This window comes from Corythoichthys intestinalis, chromosome 14, assembly GCF_030265065.1.
Source record: "Corythoichthys intestinalis isolate RoL2023-P3 chromosome 14, ASM3026506v1, whole genome shotgun sequence".
NCBI classification, from domain to species: domain Eukaryota; kingdom Metazoa; phylum Chordata; class Actinopteri; order Syngnathiformes; family Syngnathidae; genus Corythoichthys; species Corythoichthys intestinalis.
This window is the reverse complement of record NC_080408.1, coordinates 51,833,743-51,856,414: the sequence shown is the minus strand read 5'-3', so window position 1 is coordinate 51,856,414 and position 22,672 is coordinate 51,833,743. Positions and strand designations below refer to the sequence as shown.

The following is a 22,672-nucleotide window of genomic DNA, read 5'->3' as shown; positions in this document are numbered from 1 at the left end:
TTACATTTAAGACCATTAATGGGTTGGGGCCATCTTATCTCACCGATGCTATGGTTCCATACCGCCCCAACAGAACACTCCGCTCTCAGAATGCAGATCTACTGGTAGTTCCCAGGGTTTCTAAAAGTACTGTCGGAGCTAGAGCCTTTAGCCACCAAGCCCCTCTTTTATGGAATCAGCTTCCAGCTAATATTAAAGAAGCCGAGACAGTCTGCACATTTAAGCTTAGATTAAAAACGTTCCTATTCAACAAAGCTTATGGTCAGGCTAGTTGAAGTCGGAGTAGACTCAAAGTTTAGTCTAAGCTGCACTAGAAGCTATAAAGCTGGGGGAAGTACAGCCACTGAGTTCTATCTCCTTTTTCTCACTCTACCTACCAATTATCTTACTTTATTTCTATTTTCCAATGTTAATATCTAGTTGTCTAGTCTCTTCATCACTAGTCACCCAGTGTCCCCTTTCCCCCCTCCCCTCTGGGGAGGGGCTATTTTTCAGCTGCAGCCTCCTGACTGTCCGGACCCCAAGCTGGATGGACGTCCTCGTTGCTACCCCCGTCTCATCTGGCTAGATGGACCTCTTCTTTTTCCTTTACTCCACTGCATCTTTACGGACTGTAACTTCGCCTGCTAATTCCCATTAGCGGTCCTGGGGCTTCCTGTCTATCCGTCCTGGGAGTGGATGTCTCCTGACTGTGGTACTCCCCAAGGTTTCTCATTTTCTCCCAAAGACTCTGGAGTTTTTGGAGTTTTTCCTTGCCGACATGGAGGGTCTAAGGATGGGGGATACCCGGGACTTGAATTTATTTATTCATCTTTGTTGCTTCATTTGCTGTTTCTGACTGTGTATCATATTGCCTCTGCAAAGCCCTTTGAGACAACATTGTTGTGATCCAGGGCTATAGAAATAAAATTGAATTGAATTGAATTGCTTTTGAAAGCTTAGGTTTGGGGGGGAAAAGCATATAACCATCTTGCTTCTTCTGTCCTCAGGTGGTTTTGGCTAAGCAAAGCAAATGACCGTCCCTAAGGTGCTAGTCACGTGATCCATTTGAAAAATAACTTAGACTCAATATGAAAAATAGTTTTTGTTGTTTTATTGCTTTACTATTATAGACAACATTTTACCGGCAAATTCTTAATTTTAAATTAAAATATAGGAAAGTCATGCAATGACATTTTTCGGCCACCGGGGTGTGGGGGTGGCCCTGCCCCCCCCAATCTCCGTGTATGCTGAAGGGTTCAATGAATCCACCTGTAAAACTTCTGGGGTTCGGTACCTTTAGCACGGTTAAGAACCACTGATCTAATGTTATCTGTTTATATGTGACCAGGTAGCGTCTGCTAATTTGAATGACACAGAAACACATCTCATTCACCACTAATTGCTTTAATAGGTTTCAATAGTCAACATTTATACTACTTGGGAGGTGCTAGGCCCCAGTGGATCACTGAGCAGTGCATCAGATTTTGACTGCACCGCTTTGGCCAGCATCTCCAGCTGAGAGATGAAAGTCAATACCTCCACTGTAGAACTGCGAGTCCAAGCCAAAGGCAGGTGGGTTGGGACAGCCTTTCGATCTGCAATGCAGACCATTATGGGTCAACACTAGTGATGTCCCGATTGTATATTTTTGCACCCGGAGTCGCCTGATTTTGAGATTCCAATACAGAGTCCCGATCCGATACAGAATTTTTTTTTTTTTTTTTAAACAAAATTTTCAAACATGTTACAGTACCTCCTCTTTTTCCTGGAGTTTTGCGCAGTATAAAATGTAAATATGTTTCTTTTGGCAACACAATTGTATTTCTGGATTATTTTGTTACTTTTTAGCTCTTAAAAAATAAAAATCTGTTGGTGTACTGGCCAAAACAGTGCGTTTCCTTGCGCACTGCCCGCCCACAGCCAGCTAACATTGTATGTCCTCCAATAAAACACAAGGATGGTCTTGTTTTATATGAATTTAAGTTTTTGAAAGAAACTGCAACAACGAAATATGCATGCATTTAACATAACTGCACAATACACGCGGAATACAAATACCATGTAGACTCCATACTTCACTTGAGCTACAAGCTACAGTGCTGGCCAAAAGTATTGGCACCCCTGCAATTCTGTCAGATAATGCTCAATTTCTCCCAGAAAATGATTGCAATTACAAAGGCTTTGGGAGTAATATCTTCATTTATTTTGCTTGCAATGAAAAAAACACAAAAGAGAATGAAAACATTTTTACTCTTCTCCAATTTGTGTAATCAACAGCACCTGTTACTTATCTGTGGCACATAACAGGTGGTGGCAAATAAATCACACTTGCATCCAGTTAAAATGGATTAAAGTTGACTCAACCTTGTGTGTACCACATTGAGTATGGAGAAAAGAAAGAAGACCAAAGAAAGTGAGGACTTCAGAAGCAAAATTGTGAGAAAGCATGGGCAGTCTCAAGTCCATCTCCAAAGACATAAATGTTCCTGTGTCTACTGTGCGCAGTGTCATCAATAAGTTTAAAGCCCATGGCACTGTGGCTGACCTCCCTAGATGTGGATGGAAAAAAATCGACGAGAGATTTCAACGAAAGATTGTGTGGATGGTGGATAAAGAACCTCGACTAACATTTGGGGTTTGCTTGCTACCCCTGGCACTGGACTGTTTGACGGTGTTCATGGCATTATGAAGTCTGAAGACTACCAACAAATACATTTTGCAGCATAATGTAGGGCCCAATGTGAGAAAGCTGGGTCTCCCTCGGAGGTCATGGGTCTTCCAGCAGGACAATGACCCAAAACACTTCAAAAAGCACTAGAAAATGATTTGAGAGTAAGCACCGGAGACTTCTTAAGTGGCGGGCAATGAGTCCAGACCTGAATCCCATAGAACACCTGTGAACAGATCTGAAAATGGCAGTTTGGAGAAGGCACCCTTCAAATCTCAGAGTCCTGGAGCATTTGCCCAAAGAAGAATGGTCTAAAATTCCAGCAGAGCATTGTAAGAAACTCACTGATGGATACCGGAAGCGGTTGTTCGCAGTTATTTTGTCTATAGGGTTGTGCTAGGCTGAGGGTGTCAATACTTTTGTCTGCCCATTTTTGGAGTTTTGTGTCAAATGATAATGATTTAAATTTTTTTCACTCTCTTTTGTGGTTTTTCCATTCTCTTTTGTGTTTTTTCATTGCAAGCAAAATAAAAGAAGATATTACTACCAAAGCATTTGTAATTGCAATCATTTTCTGGGAGAAATTAAAGACCAAATGTGAAGTAAGGTTGGCCAACCATGTTTTTGAATAATATCAATGGCTAAACAATTATAAGCATATTCTTGTTTTTTTTTTTTAACACAACCCTTCCAGATTCTTTGTTTATTCCATAGCAACGCCCTTGACAACGAAAATGCTTTACTTCAACAATCTTCGGAATTCTTCGGAAATGACGTCACACCAAGAACTGCGAGGGAAGTCCGCCATACACACAGTATTATTGCATTGCTTCTTAGTAAGATGCCACGGCGGTGTGTGGCGATGTATTGTTTTCAATTTAAAGAAAAGTTGTATGAGTGGCCAAAGGATAGCAGGGCACTTAAATGGACATCTTTCGCTCGCACGAAACGAATGAATTTCACGCCATCATCGAGTAGTATTCTCTGCTACAAACACTTCGAAGATGCCTACTTCATCAACTGGTCTGCTTATGATCAAGGATTTGCAAAAAAGTAAGTGTGATTTTTGGATGGATGACTGATAACTTTGTCAAAGCAGAGCTGCCAACTGCTGTGGAATGACAAGCAGAAGGTAGTGACGCTAGCTGAAAGTTAACTCGAGGCAAAACCCCTATCGTGTTGTGGAATAAACAGCAGAAGCAAACTCGTGGCAATCCCCCCGATCACAGTTGTATTGAATTCATTTTACATCACTTATAAATTCGTCAAAACTTTTCTTTTATCCCAGGCAATAGTAGGTGGTTTATTTACCTGACATGCTTCGGCCCCCATCAGAGGGTCCGAAAGCGGAAGTGTTCGCCGAAACACGTGAGGCAAACAAAAGCTAATGTCGCTAGCCTCCACCGTTCATTCCACAACCCGATCGGGGATTCGTCAAAACTTTTCTTTTATCCCAGGCAATAGTAGGTGGTTTATCCACCTGACATGCCTCGGCGAACACCCCCGCCCCCGTCAGAGGGTCCGAAAGCGGAAGTGTTCGCCAAAACACGTGAGGCAAACAAAAGCTAATGTCGCTAGCCTCCACCGTTCATTCCACAACCCGATCGGGGATTCGTCAAAACTTTTCTTTTATCCCAGGCAATAGTAGGTGGTTTATCCACCTGACATGCCTCGGCGAACACCCCCGCCCCTGTCAGAGGGTCCGAAAGCAGAAGTGTTCGCCGAAACATGCCAGGCAAACAAAAGCTAACGTCGCTAGTCCACCGCTCATTCAACAACACGATCGGGGATTTGTCAAAACTTTTCTTTTATCCCAGGCAATAGTAGGTGGTTTATTTACGTGACATGCTTCAAATCATAAAAATAATAACAGCCTAAAGCTTACCAATCTTGTAATCTCGATGGGTCTTGTCTCCATTCCATGTCAGGTAGTCTGGGCACATGGTTTGCATCCTGATTAGCGTCTGGCTAATACATGTACGGTCCAACATAAAATTCCAACCTCCTCCTCTTCCTCCAACTCTTCAAAAACTTGGATCTCCAAACTTGCGCTCGATCTGTCGCTTATATCGCTGTTTGAATTATTGTTTGAAGGGCTTTGTATGGTGGTCGTATGGAGCGCTTTCATCGCTGTTCTCGGTGTGACGTGTCACTTCCGGGTTCGTCCCCTTTCAGGCTCAAACTTCGGAAACGCAATTATTTTGTCAAATATACAACATATAAAATAAATATAAATTTTTCATGATTTATTTGTTGGACAATGTTTAATTACTTTAATTGTGACCCTATTTGGTATTCTATGAAATTACTTCACATTTGGTCTTTAAGCAATATCTGACAGGGTGCCAATACTTTTGGCCAGCACTGTATAAGTATAGGTTAGCTTCTAAAAAGCAGGACTTATAAACAAATTTCATTCATGTACCTTTTCCCACTAAACACATATACTGTATATTAACAGTTTGGTAAAGACGTAAAGCAGAGGTCTCCAAACCGTTCCTCAAGGGCCGCTGTGGTTCCTGGTTTTTGTTCCAACCGATCGAGTACCGACAGTTTAACTAATAAAGTTTCTGCTAAAACAAGCAGCACCTGACTGCAGTCAACTGATTACACTTGTATGACACCCGATTGATGCATAGGTGTTGTCTTGTTTTGTCGGAATGAAATCCTGCGCCCACTGCGGCCCTATGTGGAATAGTTTGGAGACCACTGATGTAAAGTACTTACATATAGTTTCCAAGGCAAAAACGTAACCAACACTCAACACCGTCAATGCAACCAACAGGCTGTGTACTGTAAAAGTCAATAAGCATGCGTTCCAGACCGAGGCTGCGTCTACACTAGGACGGATAATGGCCTTAAACGTGTAATTAGTTGGACTATACGGCATGTCGACTACACTAGTATGCCTATTAAGCGGATTATTTGTTAGACGGATAAAGTAGGCGGGTAATGATACCCGCGGCCTACGCGCCGCCTAATATGGACTGCTGTCACCGTACAACATTCGGATACTCGGGAAGCGACGTCATGCCGTCACTGTTTTTAGTGCGGCATGACAGCATCATAAACAATGGAGGCAGACGACCACGACGTGGCATTCCTGCTCTTTTCTTTTCCACACGTTTTTCTTGAACCTTCAAACTACATCAATAATATGCTCAAATTCAGTGCCCATTTGGGGTCCTCCCATCGCAGATGAGGTGGAGATGAGCGTTTTTTGACAGAGCTCATCTCCCGGGTTGTCTCCGATCAGCCAGCTGCTGGGCTGGTCCCTCCCAACTCAATGCCGACCGAACATGATTACTGTATATAAAAATGCGTCGAGGAAAATTAAACCCCGAAAAGTGACCTACATGGTTCCCCCCAGTCAAAAAGGTGCGCGATCAGTTTTTTCCCGACATTTCTGCCTCTCAAAACAGTTGCCACTTCCAGAATCGCCACTTTTATGCACAAGCAGTCCTGGTTGCTGCTTCCAGGAAATATACTCAGCGCCACACCATATACTTCTATTTGTTATTTTCCAAGTGGTGAGAGTGAAACTGAGCATCGATTGTAACATCCCAAGTAATGATGTCAGGCTTCCGTTGTTTTATAAAGATTTATTTCAATCACAACATGGCGCCTGCTCGTAAAAGCAGAGCGTGGTCTCCCTTCCACTGTCGGTCCTGTGTGATGCGTTTAATTACGGTCATGAAAAAAAATGTGATCACAAAATAGTGACAGTCTAGAAGGTGTAGTAATTTCGAAATTTGCCGTGGTCTAGGAATTAATTTCCGTTTCAGAAGTAAACCGCGCAGGCGATGACGTAACAGAAGCGGGGAGGCCCTTGAACACACCTTAAACGAAGTGTGGACAGGTATAAAAATAGTCGGCAAAATACCCTGGAGAATATTATCTGTCTTAGAGTAGACGTAGCCTGAGTCACAAGGTGGATGCAGTAAATTATGACTGCAAGGTGGCAGTAACGTACAGTAAAATGTTAACTGGCTCTAAACTATGGTGATTCTAGCCAGCACAATAGTTATGTTATATATATATATATATATATATATATATATATATATATATATATATATATATGTGTGTATATATATATATTTATATATATTTATATATATGTATATTAGGGCTGTCAAAATTATCGCGTTAACGGGCGTTAATTTTTTTTTTAATTAATCACCTTAAAATATTTGACGCAATTAACGCATGCACTGAATGACCAGCTCGCACATTGCCTTAAACAGATTACAATGAGGCCGTTTATGGACATTAAGAGTGAAGAGAATGCCACCGGCCGCCTGGGGGCAGCGCCGTTCCATACTAATGTTATTTCTTCTAAACGTGAGAGAATTAGTAGTTGTGAGATGTTTATGCTGTATGCACAATGCAATGCAAATTGCTATTTGTGCTCCACAAATATTTTGGTAAGTTTTCTTTCTTTTAGTGGCAATTATGTGTCTCTTGTTGTATTTTGGGTAAGATATGTACAGAGATATGTATTTTATAAAGGCGAGTGGACACAGGCGTTCTTTGGACCGCGCCGTTTATTGGCATAAGCTTCTCCTTCACAACAAACATAAGTATCGTTTAGTGAAAGCACAACAAAAATAATATTCCTATCCCTCTCAAAAAAAATAATGTTCACAAAAAGACAAGCACTTCAGTCTATAGTAATGAGGCCCTATTCTCACAGTTAAACAGCAATGCAAAATGAACTGGCATTCCATATCAAAATAGCTATGCAAAATACACGTAAAACTTACTCAGACTTTGGTCACTCTATTCTTATTATTGTTATTTTTATTCTTATTATTATTATATTAACTCTACTTTTGATTGAAAATTTTACAAATTTTATCAAAACAAAAACATGAAGAGGGGTTTTAATATAAAATTACTATAACTTGTGACTATAACATTTATCCGTGGATCACTTTAACAGAAAGAATGTTAATAATGCCATTTGTGGATTTATTGTTACAGTAAACAAATACAGTACTTATGTACAGTATGTTGTATGTATATATCCGCCTTGTGTCTTATCTTTCCATTCCAACAATAATTTACAGAAAAATATGGCATATTTTATAGATGGTTTGAATTGCGATTAATTGCGATTAATTACGATTAATTAATTTTTAAGCTGTAATTTACTCGATTAAAAAATTTAATCGTTTGACACCCCTAATATATATATATATATATATATATATATATATATATATATATATATATATATATATATATATATATATATATATATATTAGGGCTGTCAAAATTATCGCGTTAACGGGCGTTAATTAATTTTTTTAATTAATCACGTTAAAATATTTGGTGTTGGTTGGTGTTGGTGTTATACTTATATAGTTGACGCAATTAACGCACTAGGCCCGCTCAGACAGATTTAAATGTCAGTACAGTGAAAGGCCAACTTGTTAATTGTGTTTTATGGAGTTTTTCCGCCCTCTGCTGGCGCTTGGGTGTGACTTGCACATGTTATGTGGCATAATGTCGCCCTCTGCTAGCGATTCAGTGCAGCTGATTATTTGAGTTTCGGCGCGCTTTTCTGACGTGATTATATGTCGACGCGAACTCACACTAAGGCTACGTTCATACTACAGGTCTTAATGCACGAATCCGATTTTTTCGTGTTTTTCCGACTCGAGTGAGGCATTAAATTGACGGTCTGAACGTGACAAATCGCATAGAACGGGACCATTTCAAATCCGATCTGGGTCACTTTTGTATGTGGTCTAAATCCGATCTAGGCCACATTTTTCCAGACTGTCGCGGCGGTCTGTACTGTCCAGTCCCGCAAATCGGATTTCATGCAGCAATTACGTCATCAAATAGCGAGAGAGACGCTTACCGTAGCGGTGCCGCTGTGCGTTATTAGCGCCTAGCTTGCAGTACACACGGCATTTGGGGAACGGCTGGGCTTGACAACAGTCATAAAAAATAAAAATGGGTTTAGGATAAGCCTGAGAATGCTCAGTTTTCTCTGTTACAAGTGAGCAATATTTCAACATTGCTTACACGGCCGAGAGAGAGTCGGGGCAAATTGCCCATATGTGTGTGACGTGCATGGACAGTGCGTGCATGCTATCGATCCATATAAACTTTGAATATAAGCCTAAACGGGGATTATTTATGTCTGTTATTTGTGTCCTCCTTTTGAAAAGCAAAACATGACATCCCTGGAATGACGGATGACGTGTGTCATTTGTTTTGATGCTTCTGCGCATGCGGGTCTTCTTGCTTAGCGCGTGTCGGACTGCGAATTAGTGTGCATGCGTAATACATGAACGGTCTCAATTGATAAAAGCAGTCTGAACGGGCACGCCAAAAAAACGGATATGACAAAAAAATCGGATTCGTGCATTAAGACCTGTATTATGAACGTAGCCTAATAGACAGTGCTATTCAGACCAGCTAACGTCCGCATCCAGTATTCAGTGGCAGTTCTCATAGCCCCAGCACACTGTTTGTGTCTAATACATGCATCGCTTGTGAGTTATATTCCTCCTTTGTTTATATTCATGAGCATTAGATAGTTATTGATGATGTGTATTTGAATTTGTTCACATATATGGTGAAATGCAGTTACATTGTTAGATGCTTGTGAGCTAATTGGCTTGTGCTACTGCTCAAATGGACACGTGTGTGTACATTTTGTTATTTTGTGATTTATGCAAGTTATTGACACATTGCCTTGTTATTTTCAGTTTTACAAAAATACAAGAAACGTGCTCCTGTCAAAAAGAGATGACTTCAGTAAAGCCCATGCAACTTTGCCACACTGTCTGATTTCTTTTTGGAACTTATGTTCGCTATCTGTCAATTTGTGTACTCACACACACTGAGGACAGAATAGGGCTACTAGTTTATTTTTTGATTGAAAATTTTATTAAAACGAAAACATTAAGAGGTGTTTTAATATAACATTTCTATAACTACTAATATTCATCTTTTAAGAACTACAAGTCTTTCTATCCATGGATCACTTTAACAGAATGTTAATAATGTTAATGCCATCTTGTTGATTTATTGTTATAATAAACAAATACAGTCCTTATGTACCATATGTTGAATGTATATATTAGGGCTGTCAAAATTATCGCGTTAACGGGCGTTAATTAATTTTTTAAATTAATCACGTTAAAATATTTGACGCAATTAACGCAGATGCCCCGCTCAGGGAGTTTTAAATGACAGTACACATTGAAACACTCACTTGTTGTGTTTTATGGAGTTTTGCCGCCCTCTGCTGGCGCTTGGGTGCGACTGATTTTATAGGCATCCGTGAGCATTGAGTAAGTAATTATTGACATCAACAATGGCGGGCTACTAGTTTATTTTTTGATTGAAAATTTTACAAATTTTATTAAAACGAAAACATTAAGAGGGGTTTTAATATGAAATTTCTCTAACTTGTACTAACATTTTTCTATTAAGAACTACAAGTCTTTCTATCCATGGATTGCTTTAACAGAATGTTAATAATGTTAATGCCATCTTGTTGATTTATTGTTATAATAAACAAATAGTCCTTATGTACCTTATGTTGAATGTATATATCCATCTTGTGTCTTATCTTTCCATTCCAACAATAATTTACAGAAAAATATGGCATATTTTAGAGATGGTTTGAATTGCGATTAATTGCGATTAATTACGATTAATTAATTTTTAAGCTGTAATTAACTCGATTAAAAATTTTAATCGTTTGACAGCCCTAATATATATATATATATATATATATATATATATATATATATATATATATATATATATATATATATATATATATATATATATATATATATATATATATATATATATGCATATGCATAAAATAAAACCCAATCTTTTTACCCGATTCTGATCCTCTATAGAGTGGCCTGATTGGATCGGGACATCTCTATTCAACACATGAAATGACGGATACGTCTCCTGGAGTGAATTACCCACCTTGAAAGAACTGTCCACTACGGGTTCTGCCAGCAGATCTGGATAAGGCCAACCAGATGACTGTGTCTGCTCCTTGCTCTGCACTGCGCAGCCTCTCCCCCATCATTTTGTGGAACTGAGGCATTGATGTAGACACAGCTGCAAATAAGAAATAGGCTGAGTGTACTTTCCTCATTATTAATAGTCTATTTTTTATTGTAAACAGTCAGTGGTGGATGAAGTACCGCAATTTTCGGGCTGTAAGTCGTTACTCCTGCGGTTTATAGTAAGCTTGAGAACGATAAACCAATACGACCGGATATCCGGTTTTACAGGTGAGAGATACAGCTGTATCGATTGTAAAGTTACCATTCGACAGTAATTAGCCATTGAATATTCAATGAACCGATAGTAGAGATAGAATTTGGCTATCGCGAGTACAAGAATCGGCTTCTAATGCTTAGTTCAATGAATTGCTTAATGGGATAATAATTTAACTTTTACTTCACATGCTGCGCTTGTGTCATTCACCACACAGCGCACTTAGATTGAGACCGCACGCATGATATAATATGGACAAGCACAACTCACGGTCGTGGTTGCTTCAACTTCCCATGCATTTCGGCAGAACCGCTACTAGTTGCCATCGTTACCTGATCGACCTAACAAAACCACTGTAACGCACGCTCCGTAGCGTTTTCTTCACAGCCCAAAACGAAAATGAAACTAGTAGTGGCAACGAAGCAACATGCGAAAACAATGGACGATTTGAGCAGCGACGTGCAGCGATTGATTTTCATCGCACTCAGGAAAAACAAAAGTCGGACTTTGAAGTGAGGAAGGCAGCCAGATCTGTTCGCATGGGACAGAGCTAGTGTGAAGTGGTACAGAGATAGTGAGTTTTTAACTCTGAAAAATAACCCGCTACAATGGTGGAAAGGGCAGCACGACCCTGTGGAGATTTTTTTTTTCCACGAAACACTCTGTTTGTGTTTCTGTCACTGGGGTTTTATTTTATTATCTATCCCATCCAACAAAATGACGGTCATATAGTAAGCTTTTTTTTTTCATTAAAAAAATAAAATAAAACATAACATTGGTATGAAATTTTGTTGTTTAATTTCGTTATTAGAAATGTGGTCTTTTTTATATGTTTAAAATACTGTACGAACACACAACAAATGTTTACTATTGTATCGTTTTCACTCTGTATCGAACCGTATCGTTCTTAAACTGTATTGAATCGTATCGAATCGCTCGGCCTTAAAAATGTATCGTTTTTGAAGCAAATCGTAACCTGTGTATCTCGATACATATCTAATCGGCTTCATGCCAGAGATTCCCAACCCTAGTTTATAGTCCAGTGCGGTTTATTTGTTGCTTTATTTGGGTTATTAAGTAACACTTTTTTTGACAGCGATGTCATAAAACTGTCATAAGACCAAATAACTATGACATGACACTATCCTGGGCATTACTGAATGCTTATGACAGATGTCATTAAGTGTCATCTGGCAAATTATGTCACTAACTCCATTTATGTCCACCTTGGATCTTTTATATCCATTCAAGAGTGACATAATTTTCCGGATTACACTAAATAACATGTGTAGCATTCATTAATGCTCATGACAGTGTCATGTCATAATTATGATTGTCTAATGAAAGTCCTATGGCGCCACTGTCAGATAGTGTTACCAAATATTATAACTAGCAAGTAATGAAACAACTAGAACAGTAACTGAAGAAGTATTTATCACAGAACATAAATTTTAATATTTATTTACATCTGTAGCGCTGCAATTCATGCTCGGAGGCATGTTGGACAAAAACAGTGTAGACAGCAGGTGGCAGCAGAGGTTAACTGTCTCCGTCAAGGGAGCACTGATGGCCAAATGATGCTTCTTGAAACAGTGGTTAATTTGGTTTTATGGAAGTCGAATGATTCCGCTGTCAAATAAAGTGTTACCGGTTAATATCCCATAATACAGTGAGGACAGCTACGGCTTATAGTCCAGTGCAGCTTATCTATGAGCAATTGCAGTTTTCGTGCCAAATTTGACGAGTAGAGTCCAGGTCAGGTGAGCCATATAATGCAAAAATTACGGTACTCACTTATTTTTACCCAAGTAAAAGTACAGATACAGAGGCAATAATTACTCAAGTAAAAGTACAAGTCTCCAAGAAAAAAAATACTCAAGAACAAAATTACTTGCTTTAGATTTTACAAGTAAAAAGTAAAAGTATTTTCTCCTGATGCAAAAATGTAATGTATGTACAGTGGTACCTCTACATACGAAGTTAATCCGTTCCAGGACCTTGTTTGTAAGTCGAAATGGTCGTATGTCGAGCAGGATTTTCCCATAGGAATACATTATAATTCCATTAATTCGTTCCACAGCCCAAAAACCTGCACTAAATCCTTAAAAAATACTGCTGGTGCTATTACAAATGGCAATTACACGTAGCAAAACAAATAAATTATAAATCAAAATTGGAATAATGTAATAAAAAGAATAATAATAATTCCTGTAATAGTGTAACGAATCGGGTTCTAATAAGGCGGACGTTTTTTTGTGTACCTGAACGCACCGCGGGGCTCACGTGCCAGAGACAGACCGGTGAGCTTGAGTTTCACTTTCACTTTGAATGTTCTCTTGAGAACACCATCAATTACGGCAGACAGCAGGCGTTTTGTGTTGAATAAGTTGTAAAAGAAATGATGAAAACGTGGCGAAGCTGGCGATTTCTTTGGAGACAATAAGAATTGTCAGCTTAATTTATAAAGACTGGCGAACGATGGTCGGAGGAGGACCGTGGAGATGTATTGTTGAGCCATTTCACGGATGCCCACCCCACGCTCATATTTTTCTGTCATTTGCATCTTCATTTCGAAGGTAAGCATCAACTTTTTCCTTGTTTCACCACCTGTACCAACCTTTTTTTAAACCTGTGTTGATTTGTCACACAAGAAAATCCGCCGTGCATTCGTCTGCGGTGCTGCCATTGTCGTCGTATTTCGAGCATGTCGTCGGATGTAGAAACAAATGGCGAGTCAAATTTTACGTCGGATGTCGAAAAGTTCGTGTGTCGAACCGATCGTATGTAGAGGTACCACTGTATTTATGTTTTTTAATATACATACAGAAATCGGATTCAACATTCAAAGTACCAGGACATTTTTTATTGGTCAGTATCTTGTTCACCTGCCTAGTCTTGCTTGTACTTGTGTTGATGCCTCTAGTGTGCAATTACGTTATAGTTGCACGGGGCTTATCGATTGCGCCGGAGGCATGAAAACGAAACTATCAATTCACAATGAGGAAAAAAAAAGAAAACAAAAGTAACGTTTAATGCAGGTGGCAATTTAAAAAGTAGTGGAGTAAAACGTACAGATCCGTGCCGTAAAATGTAGTGGAATAAAAGTAAAAAGTACCCCTTCATATTTGTACTCAAGTAAAGTCCAGATACCCGTTGTACTTAAGTACAGTAACAAAGTACTTGTACTTCATAACATTCCAGCACTGTAAACAGTACCTGGTGTATCCGCCCAGCCTGGATGCATCACAGAGAAGTGAATGTCTGGATACTCTCTGGCCCACTGTTCTGTCATTACCACCTGCTGTCTCTGAGAAGAACAGCAACTCATTTATCCTTTGAATAAGCAAATTATGATGCCTCCCGGATATCCCCCCTTCTACCTTGTTTTGGGCATAGATCATGAGACCATCAAAGTATCCTTTCTCGGACTGTAAGTCATCTATCTGGAGCTTCTGGACCAGCATCCCCCCTGACGACACAGTGATCTAACAGAGGCACAGTGTGCTTAGAGCCTTGGACAACAGACACTTAACAGAGTGTACAAAAGTGGCATTGTGCAGTCCACTGGATGGTGTGCTGGTTCATACCACCCTCGGATTCCGGCTCTTTTGCAGAAGTGGTATAAGACTTTCAGTGAGAAGGTACATCCCTGCAAAATGGACAATGGGTAGATTTACAAAGATGATCTCATACATACAGTACAGGAGGTCGTATACCCATTGTATTGACAGCAAAATTCTTCTCCAGGGATTCCGCGTTCACCTCTCTTTTGTGTATCATGCATCCCGCATTGTGTATCTGTCGAATATATACATTTACAGTAAGTGTTGGTCTGATAGAAAATATGAATATTTTGTTATTGGATTGTTCATACCAAGACATGTAAAGATGGATACTGCTTCTGGAAGGCTTCTGCAAACTCCCACACTTTGCGCGACTCTGACAGGTCCACAATATGGATGTACACTTCCTGAAATAAGAGTTTCCTACATTCAGCAGGAATGTTCTGCACTTCAGTGATAATAGCTGCGAGGAAAATTGACTAAACAATTGTTCGGATAACTCAAACCCAATTATGAATCTGATTTTCAAAATTGTTAGGCTCCTCACTCCGAAACTGACCAATAATCCTGGAATGTAAAGTAATTTAGTTGCTACTTTTTCCATCGCTTTCTCTTTTAAAATAAGTGTTTTTGCCAGTCAAATGTGCAAATAGTATGATCTTGAAAAAAGATTAGATCAATGTGAGGCCTATAAAACCACTTTCATTACTACTTTTTAAATTGTCGCCTGCATCAAACGTTACTTTTGTTTTTTTTTTCTCATTGTGAAGTGATTGTGTCATTACCTGATCATGACGGATGGTGAACCGACGCCATTTTCTCTTGAGAGACGACGGCAGATAAAATCACACAGATGAAATAACAGTGTCTGCTTTAACTAAAACCACCCAACCATTTATAGGTTTTTATATTTCAATGAGGATAGTATGCAAACAATGACAGAAGAGGGGGAAATAAGTAAGTGAACCATAACATTAAATATTTTGTGTCCAGACTTTTAGAGATGGTTTTGTATCCTTTCCCAGCTTTATACAAATCAAGAATCCTTGATCGCAGGTCTTCAGACAGCTCTTTTGACCGAGCCATGATGCACATCAGACAATGCTTCTCATCAAGACATTTCTTACGAGGTATGTGTTTTATAGTAGGCAGGGCAGCTTTAAACCACTCATCAGTGATTGGGCACAGACCTGACTTAAATTGTTTGGTAAAAATTGTTTCAATTGCTCTTTAAGTCTCTTTAGGCAGAGGGTTCACTTATTTATTTTCACCCTTCTGTCATTGTTTGCATGCTATCCTCATTAAAATATGAAAACCTATATATTTTTGGGTGGTTGTAATTAAAGCAGATGCTGTTTTTTCAACTGTGTGATTTTGACAACGATCAGATCACATTTGATGGTGATTTAATGCAGAAATGCGAGAAATTCCAAAAGGTTTACTTTTTCCATACGTACGTGTTAGATTAAATGATAAAAAAAACCACATTTTTCTTTTTTTGCGGGGTGATAAATTTTTATTCAATTAAAAATTTTTTTTTAAATCATTCAATGATTACGTCGTAGATAGACATAAACACAATGCCTTCAAATGTTGAAACCGTTTTAATGTACATGTGTAGAACATAAACTCAAACAAACTATACTCACGTATGCAAATATAGGACTGAAGCTTTAGTTTATTTTTATAATACCACAGTTTCTGACATATATGTTATCAAAGAATAACTAAAAAAGGCCAGTTTGGTTATAAATACCTGAAAAACATTGTATGTTGTAAATATAGTCTGTAATGTTTAAATAAAGTTTTTGGTTTAAATCTTAATAGTGTAAATGGCCTCTGAAGGGTTTAATTGGGTTGAGTGGAGAGGAAGACAGGGTGGCGGTATGCACCTGAAAATTAATAGCAAAAAGAAAACAGTAAGCCTACCAACATTGCGAACGGCTGTTCTCGTGAGTGCGCTACGTCGCCCCCCCGGCTTTATGCTTATAATTATAAACGCGGGAGATTCAGACATATTAATTAATTATTCTTTAAATAATGTGGCATGTGGGTTGAGTAATAATGTTTTTATATGCCTGAATCTAACATTTAAATCACCTTAGGGACATCGCTGCACAAAAAAAAAAAAAAAAAAAATGGTTTAATTGCGGATTGCAAGCAACTTTCAGGTGCTTACTGCCATCTAGTCTACAAGAATATGGAGTTCCCCTGCCTTTATGCTTATGATCTACTGTATATATAAACTTTATTTATATACAGGGTTGGGCAGAGCAACTTGTTTATTTATATTTGGCGCCCTGAAACGATGGTTGCTCTGAGGATGGTACGTATGGACTTTTTTGTGAGGGTGAGGTTAAAGTTTGGTTCTTAACATGCGTTATTTTATTTTGTGTTTATATTTCAGGAACCCCAGTGAGCATCATGGAGTGGACGAAGTTGGAACGCATTTCACTGTTGAGGGATTTTTTTCAAGCAAGCAATAAAATCGCGTGGATTAAGTTGCTGCACCATAGCTAATTTGTAGGGACGAAATTTCAATTCTTCATGGAGTATTCATCTCACAGAACGAGCAGACAACCCAAGAGCAGATGCGTGTTTGTGGGCACACCGTTGGGGAGATCTCGAAACAGATTGTCTCACAATGTCAATGTTTTGGGGTGACCTTGCTGTTCGTGAGAGGCCAGGTTTCTTTTTCTTTACATCACCCGTTTCCCTGAAGTTGTTTACCTATGAGACACTCAACTGCCAGCTGGGAACACGACCACGGGGGTGGGGGGAGCCCTAATCAACAAATAAACCGCACTGGACTATAAGCCGCGGGATTCAAAATGAGGGAAAAAAGTAGTGGCTTATAGTCCCAAAATTACGGTAAACACAAACGTACGCTAAGAACCAAAATTTAAGCCCCATCCTCTCAAACGACTCCAACCCTACCATCCTCAGAGCAACCATTGCTTCAAGGCCTCAAATTTAAATAAGCAACTTGCTCTGCCCCACCCTGTATAAACTATACTGTATACTGTATATGGACTATATTTTTTGCCCCCGTATCTGTACTTTTACTTGAGTTAAAAAAAAAAAAAAAAAAAAGTGAGTACTGTATGTCATCCACCACTGGCAAAAGCACTTCCTGGCATGTTCAACAAGTGAGACCCCACAAAGCAGAATTACCGGGGGCAGCAAAGCCAACTGAAAAAGTGACGTGATCCTTTGGTGTAGCGTAGCTTGTATAAAACAGAAACATGGATCATCTATTAGGATATTCATGATGTTGAAACAACTTACAGTATTCCCAGATTCATTCATGATTTCCACCTTGGCCTCTTCAGCTTTATCTTTGTTCCTGCAGACCATGTGTACTCTGCCACCTGAAAGTGTAATTGGGGATGTCACTTTATTGCAGGTGTCAGCAAGTCCGGTCCTCGAGAGCCGCTATCCAACTTGTTTTTAATGTCTACCTCCTTTAAAGGGTACCATTGATAGAAAGACATGTAATTCTTAAAAGATAAAGATAGTACGAGTTATAATAATTGGATATTAAAACCCCTCGTAATGTTTTCGTTTTAATAACATTTTTAAAATTTTAAACCAAAAAATTAACTAGGAGGTCACCATTGTTGTTGACGTCGCTGGGCGGTGACGTGACATGCGTATGCAGAGGACGTAAACAGGACACAGGCAGGATGATCATCGACGTGGACAGCGCTTTTATCCGACAACAACAATAAGGTATGCCGTCATTAGACGTCTTAGTAGACTGCATTAACGTTTTCGTGTGCTGTGATGAAAAAAATAATCAAACTGCTGCATTTCACTGTATACCATAATCATATGTAAAGCACATGATAGCTCTGGATGCTAACTATCTCCATAATTATATTGGAATAAGTTGGATCACACAATAGTTTACCATGAAGATCTGCAAACATTTTTTGACATCACTCTCCTGCTCCGTCTCTAGAGCAGGAGAGTGGTAGCTATCACTAGTGAACTTGACACATGTACAGTGCTGCTCGAAAGTTTGTGAACCCCACAGCGATGGTCAGATTTTTTGTAAAAAAAACTAAAATAACCTTATTAAATGTTAAGTTATACCCAAATCCACAATACTGACATTCCAAATAATGGACTGAAACAAAAGAAATAGTTATATTGTCATTCTTTATTTAACAAAAGTGGTTGATTTAAGAAAAACTCAGATATCATGTGTGCAAAAGTATGTGAACCCCTTCAGTTAATAGGATATTGCGCCTCCTTTTGCAGAGATTACCTCAACCAAACGGTTTCTGTAGTGACTAATCAGCCTCTCACATCTACTTTGGGGGATTTTTGCCCATTCTTCCTTGCAGAACGCAGTCAGTTGAGAGAGGTTTGATGGGCGTCTGGCATGAACTGCTCGCTTCAGGTCCCGCCACAGCATTTCAATGGGATTTAGGTCAGGACTTTGACTGGGCCAGTCCAGAACACGAATCTTCTTCTTTTTCAGCCATTCCTTGGTTGTATTGCTGGAATGCTTTGGATCATTATCATGTTGCATGATCCACCTTCTGCCAAGCTTTAACTTCAAAACAGATGGCGTCAGGTTATGTTCTAGGATTTGACAATATTCCTCAGAATTCATGATTCCCTGGACTATGTGGAGTTGTCCAGGTCCTGAGGATGAAAAGCAAGCCCAGATCTTGATATTCCCACCTCCATGCTTCACTGTTGGGAGAAGGTTCTTTTGGTGGTATGCAGTGTTGACTTTTCGCCAGACATGGCGGTTTTGGTTGTGACCAAACAGTTCAATTTTGCACCTACATCAGTTGATGAAAACTCTTTTTAATTTAGTCTCGACAACACAACTGTTAAAAAAACAAAAAAAACCTACTGAATTGATTGATTAGGAAATCAGGTTGAAATAATAGAAAATTCCAAAATGTTGAGGGGGTTCACAAACTTTTGAGCAGCACTGTATGCTGCCCGTCTCATCCAGTCTTTCTTGTTCATTTAGCTTTTGCTGCTCGTTTTGTGACATATTGACAGGGCTGTCCATCTCATTAATATTCCACTCGGGTTCAAATTGGAAGGGCAGAACCGACGACATGTTTATGTAGTTAAAGAATGACACTGTGGAAGTCCGGCAGCGTACACATGTGAATGTCAATGCCCTGCGTCCCCAAAAACAATGGTGACCTACCGGGGTAGGTCGACATTGTCGCGGGGTGAGGGGATGCGAGGGCACTGGTGGTGGTCTGGGGCGGGGGTTGATCGGGGATCTGGCGATTCCTCTGCTCTGTGGCCGGTGGTTCTGGTCTGCCTCTTAATTCACACACTCCTCACTTTGCATTGAAAATACCTCTTACTCTGGCACCCACGTACTTAGTCATTCCTCCAAGGAGAATCGGGACGGGGCCATACGGTCCCGGCCCGGCTCCCCCTTGATTTTAATGCATCACACAGCAAGGTTGTGGGATGGATGAGACCTGTTGGTGAGGGGTGACATCACGGTTACCTTCTCACGGCAGGCCCGGCCATTCCCACACCTCTTAACACACCATACACATCATACCCCACGGGGGAGCTCCAGCAAAGGGCGGTGGGACAGGCGGCGGGGTAAAAATTTGCAGCTGTCCCACCACCCCAATCCGAGCTCTGCTATTTTAATGCATACATTGCACTACCCTCCCAACACAATCACATCATGGTGCTGGGTAATGGCTGCTGACCGTGGACCTGGGGGTTGGTGGTGCGTCCCCTCTCCCCATCCCTGAAGGCCGGTTGAAGGGGGTGCGAGTAGCCCGAGGAACCATCCTGGATCCCTGCGGGGGGGTGATGATGGCCCCTTTGCTGGGCTGCGGCAGGGCTCCGCTGGCTTTTCCCCCTCAACCCCTGAGTCAACTGGGGGGGGCGTGATCCTCAGGTGGCTCGTCTGCGTGGCTATAACATGTTCGTTGGGATTCGAGCATTGTTGGATGTCATTGGGTGCATTCGGGTGGAGGTCCTCTGTGCCGGGATTGGCAATAGGGCTGGGTAGGGTGGGTTGCCAGCGGGCCCACACTCACAAGGGATTCACACGAATACTGGTGTAGGTGCCTACAATAACGTTTGGATAATTATTTATGTTAATTGTAAATAATGTATTTGTCCCGCTGTGTGCGAAAGAGGATAGTGAAGGGCTTCGTTGTGGATCTTACAACTGGGTTCTAGATCACAGGGCTGATTTGTGTACACTCCACCCACATGGCATCAACCGGAAATACATCTAGCTGACGATGACACCAACACATTCATAGTTAGTGAGGGCGTTCAATGTATTTCTTGTTGTTTGTGTTTCTTCTGTCCTTCTGTCCTTCTTTTCTTCTGTTCTCCCATAACCTCCTTCCTGTTCGCTGCTTTGTCCTAATAAACAACATATATTGAATGATCCCCCATGGAGTATGATGTGTGTGGTGCGTTAAAAGAGGTGCATGAAAGGCGGGGCCTGCCATGAGTATGTCATACCCCATTGTGAAACATTTAAACTGTTCAGATCAACCGGACACTCAGACTTCCATTCTCCGTGTCAAACAGCCGAACAGAACAGGTTAACAAAAAAAAATTTTTTTAAATGGTGACCTACAAGTTAAAATAATTTTCCAAATTTTATTAAAACGAAAACATTAAGAGGGGTTTTAATATGAAATTGGTATAACTCGTACTAACATTTATCTTTTAAGATCTACTTGTCTCTCTATCCGTGGTTCCCTTTAAAACACCTGAATCAAATAATCAGGATCATTATCAGGCTCCTTCAGAGCTTGCTGATGAGCTGATCATTTGATTCAGGTGTGTTAAAGGAGGGAGACATGGGAAAACAAGCTGGATAGCAGCTCTCGAGATCCAGACTTGCAGACCCCTCCTTTATAGTGGTATACGAATTTCATGGGTTGAAAGGCGTGTACCTTTCTTGGCAATTGCCATTGCAGTGGCTTTCCCTATACCACTATTGGCTCCAGTGATCATAAAAGATCTTCCCACAACAGACACATCCAGGTCCTGCGGCTCGAATTCTTGAGATGCTGTTTCATATCCCTTCCTATTAAGACAGACAATGTTGACCACACACACACTTAAAGGTAGGATAAGAATGATGTACTTCTGGATACACAACTTGATTGCACTCAGGACCAGTTTCCCAACAACCGTGCCATTGACATAATCTATTTATGCCAGTGACATATCCTATAGTCACAAGTAGAACAACCTAGTGCTTTTTCACTGGATGGTAGAAGGTACAATTAACCAGTGTAGACAAAAAAATACCTTTTTCACAAAAGAAGAATACTGTCCTTTCTGTTCGACCCATGTTTCACAATGAACAAGGAAATGTAAATTGAGACTGTTTCATCATTACAGTATATTGCTGCATATTTTTTGAGAACATTTTGTTTGTTAGTGTATATGTGCCTCTTTTAATAAACTTTGTAAAAGACCCAAGAAACAATCTACTGTCAATGGGACAATTGTGATGGAATATAAAAGGCTAATTATTTGGTGCATTCCGGTGATCAGGCCTTGCATAATTCCTCTTCATAAGACCTTTTAGGCTAAAATAAATACACATAAAGATTCTTAAACAACAGGACAGTTGAGAGATCAATGAAAATAACCAATCTTAAGAATTGGAAAGAAAAAGTAGAATAGTTGACTGACCTTGTGTATTTGTGTATTCCGTTTAAAAACCAGATGGCATTTCGGTACAGAGACATGATAGCAAATGGTAACTATGCAGATGCCTGCAGCCACTGCGTTCTTTTTGACAACCACAGTGACAAATGAGTGTCACATGGAGGGGCGGTGAAGGAGCATGAGGGCGCCCTCTGTCGACATTACAAATCTTTATATTACATAGACTTCCCAACCCATTGAGCGCATGTGTCTTTGTTTTTTCGAATTTACAGATGTATACAAACATCTGCTTCGCAAAGCAGTCAGATGACAAAAGAAATTGACAGAAACATACAGATGTGATCAACATGGTCAGCGGAGTTTTTTTTTCCAATTAAAAAAAACTATTAAAAATTTTTAAGATATATGCATGTATACAAGTACAAATCATTGTTTTATTTTATACTGTATATATGTACCGGTATATGGCGAAAAAAACACTCAGGTGATTTGAAGTTCCTCTCTGAGACCCCCAATTTGACCAAATTTCAA

General features: G+C 39.9%; 1 protein-coding gene across 1 annotated transcript; it reads right to left on the bottom strand.

Annotated features, from left to right (window-relative positions):
• Window positions 1-1,380: 1,380 nt before the first annotated feature.
• Window positions 1,381-22,298, bottom strand: LOC130929929 (dehydrogenase/reductase SDR family member 12-like). The gene is made up of 10 exons (XM_057857570.1): window positions 22,166-22,298; window positions 21,415-21,548; window positions 17,777-17,859; window positions 14,800-14,895; window positions 14,642-14,723; window positions 14,513-14,574; window positions 14,306-14,410; window positions 14,142-14,232; window positions 10,626-10,763; window positions 1,381-1,577 (listed from the first exon to the last, which is right to left on the bottom strand). The coding sequence occupies exons 1-10, from the start codon at window positions 22,219-22,221 to the stop codon at window positions 1,411-1,413; spliced, it is 1,014 nt and encodes a 337-aa protein (XP_057713553.1). The 5' UTR covers window positions 22,222-22,298; the 3' UTR covers window positions 1,381-1,410.
• Between the last annotated feature and the right edge of the window lie 374 nt (window positions 22,299-22,672).

What these genes read in the sequence shown, in the direction of transcription:
- LOC130929929 (XM_057857570.1), bottom strand. Translation starts at nt 22,221, where the DNA reads ATGTCTCTGTACCGAAATGCCATCTGGTTTTTAAACGGAATACACAAA. An exon ending in AGAGCCGGAATCCGAGGGTG is followed by an intron (nt 14,411 to 14,512) that starts GTATGAACCAGC and finishes TGCCTCTGTTAG; the next exon opens with ATCACTGTGTCGTCAGGGGG. An exon ending in TGATCTATGCCCAAAACAAG is followed by an intron (nt 14,233 to 14,305) that starts GTAGAAGGGGGG and finishes TGTTCTTCTCAG; the next exon opens with AGACAGCAGGTGGTAATGAC.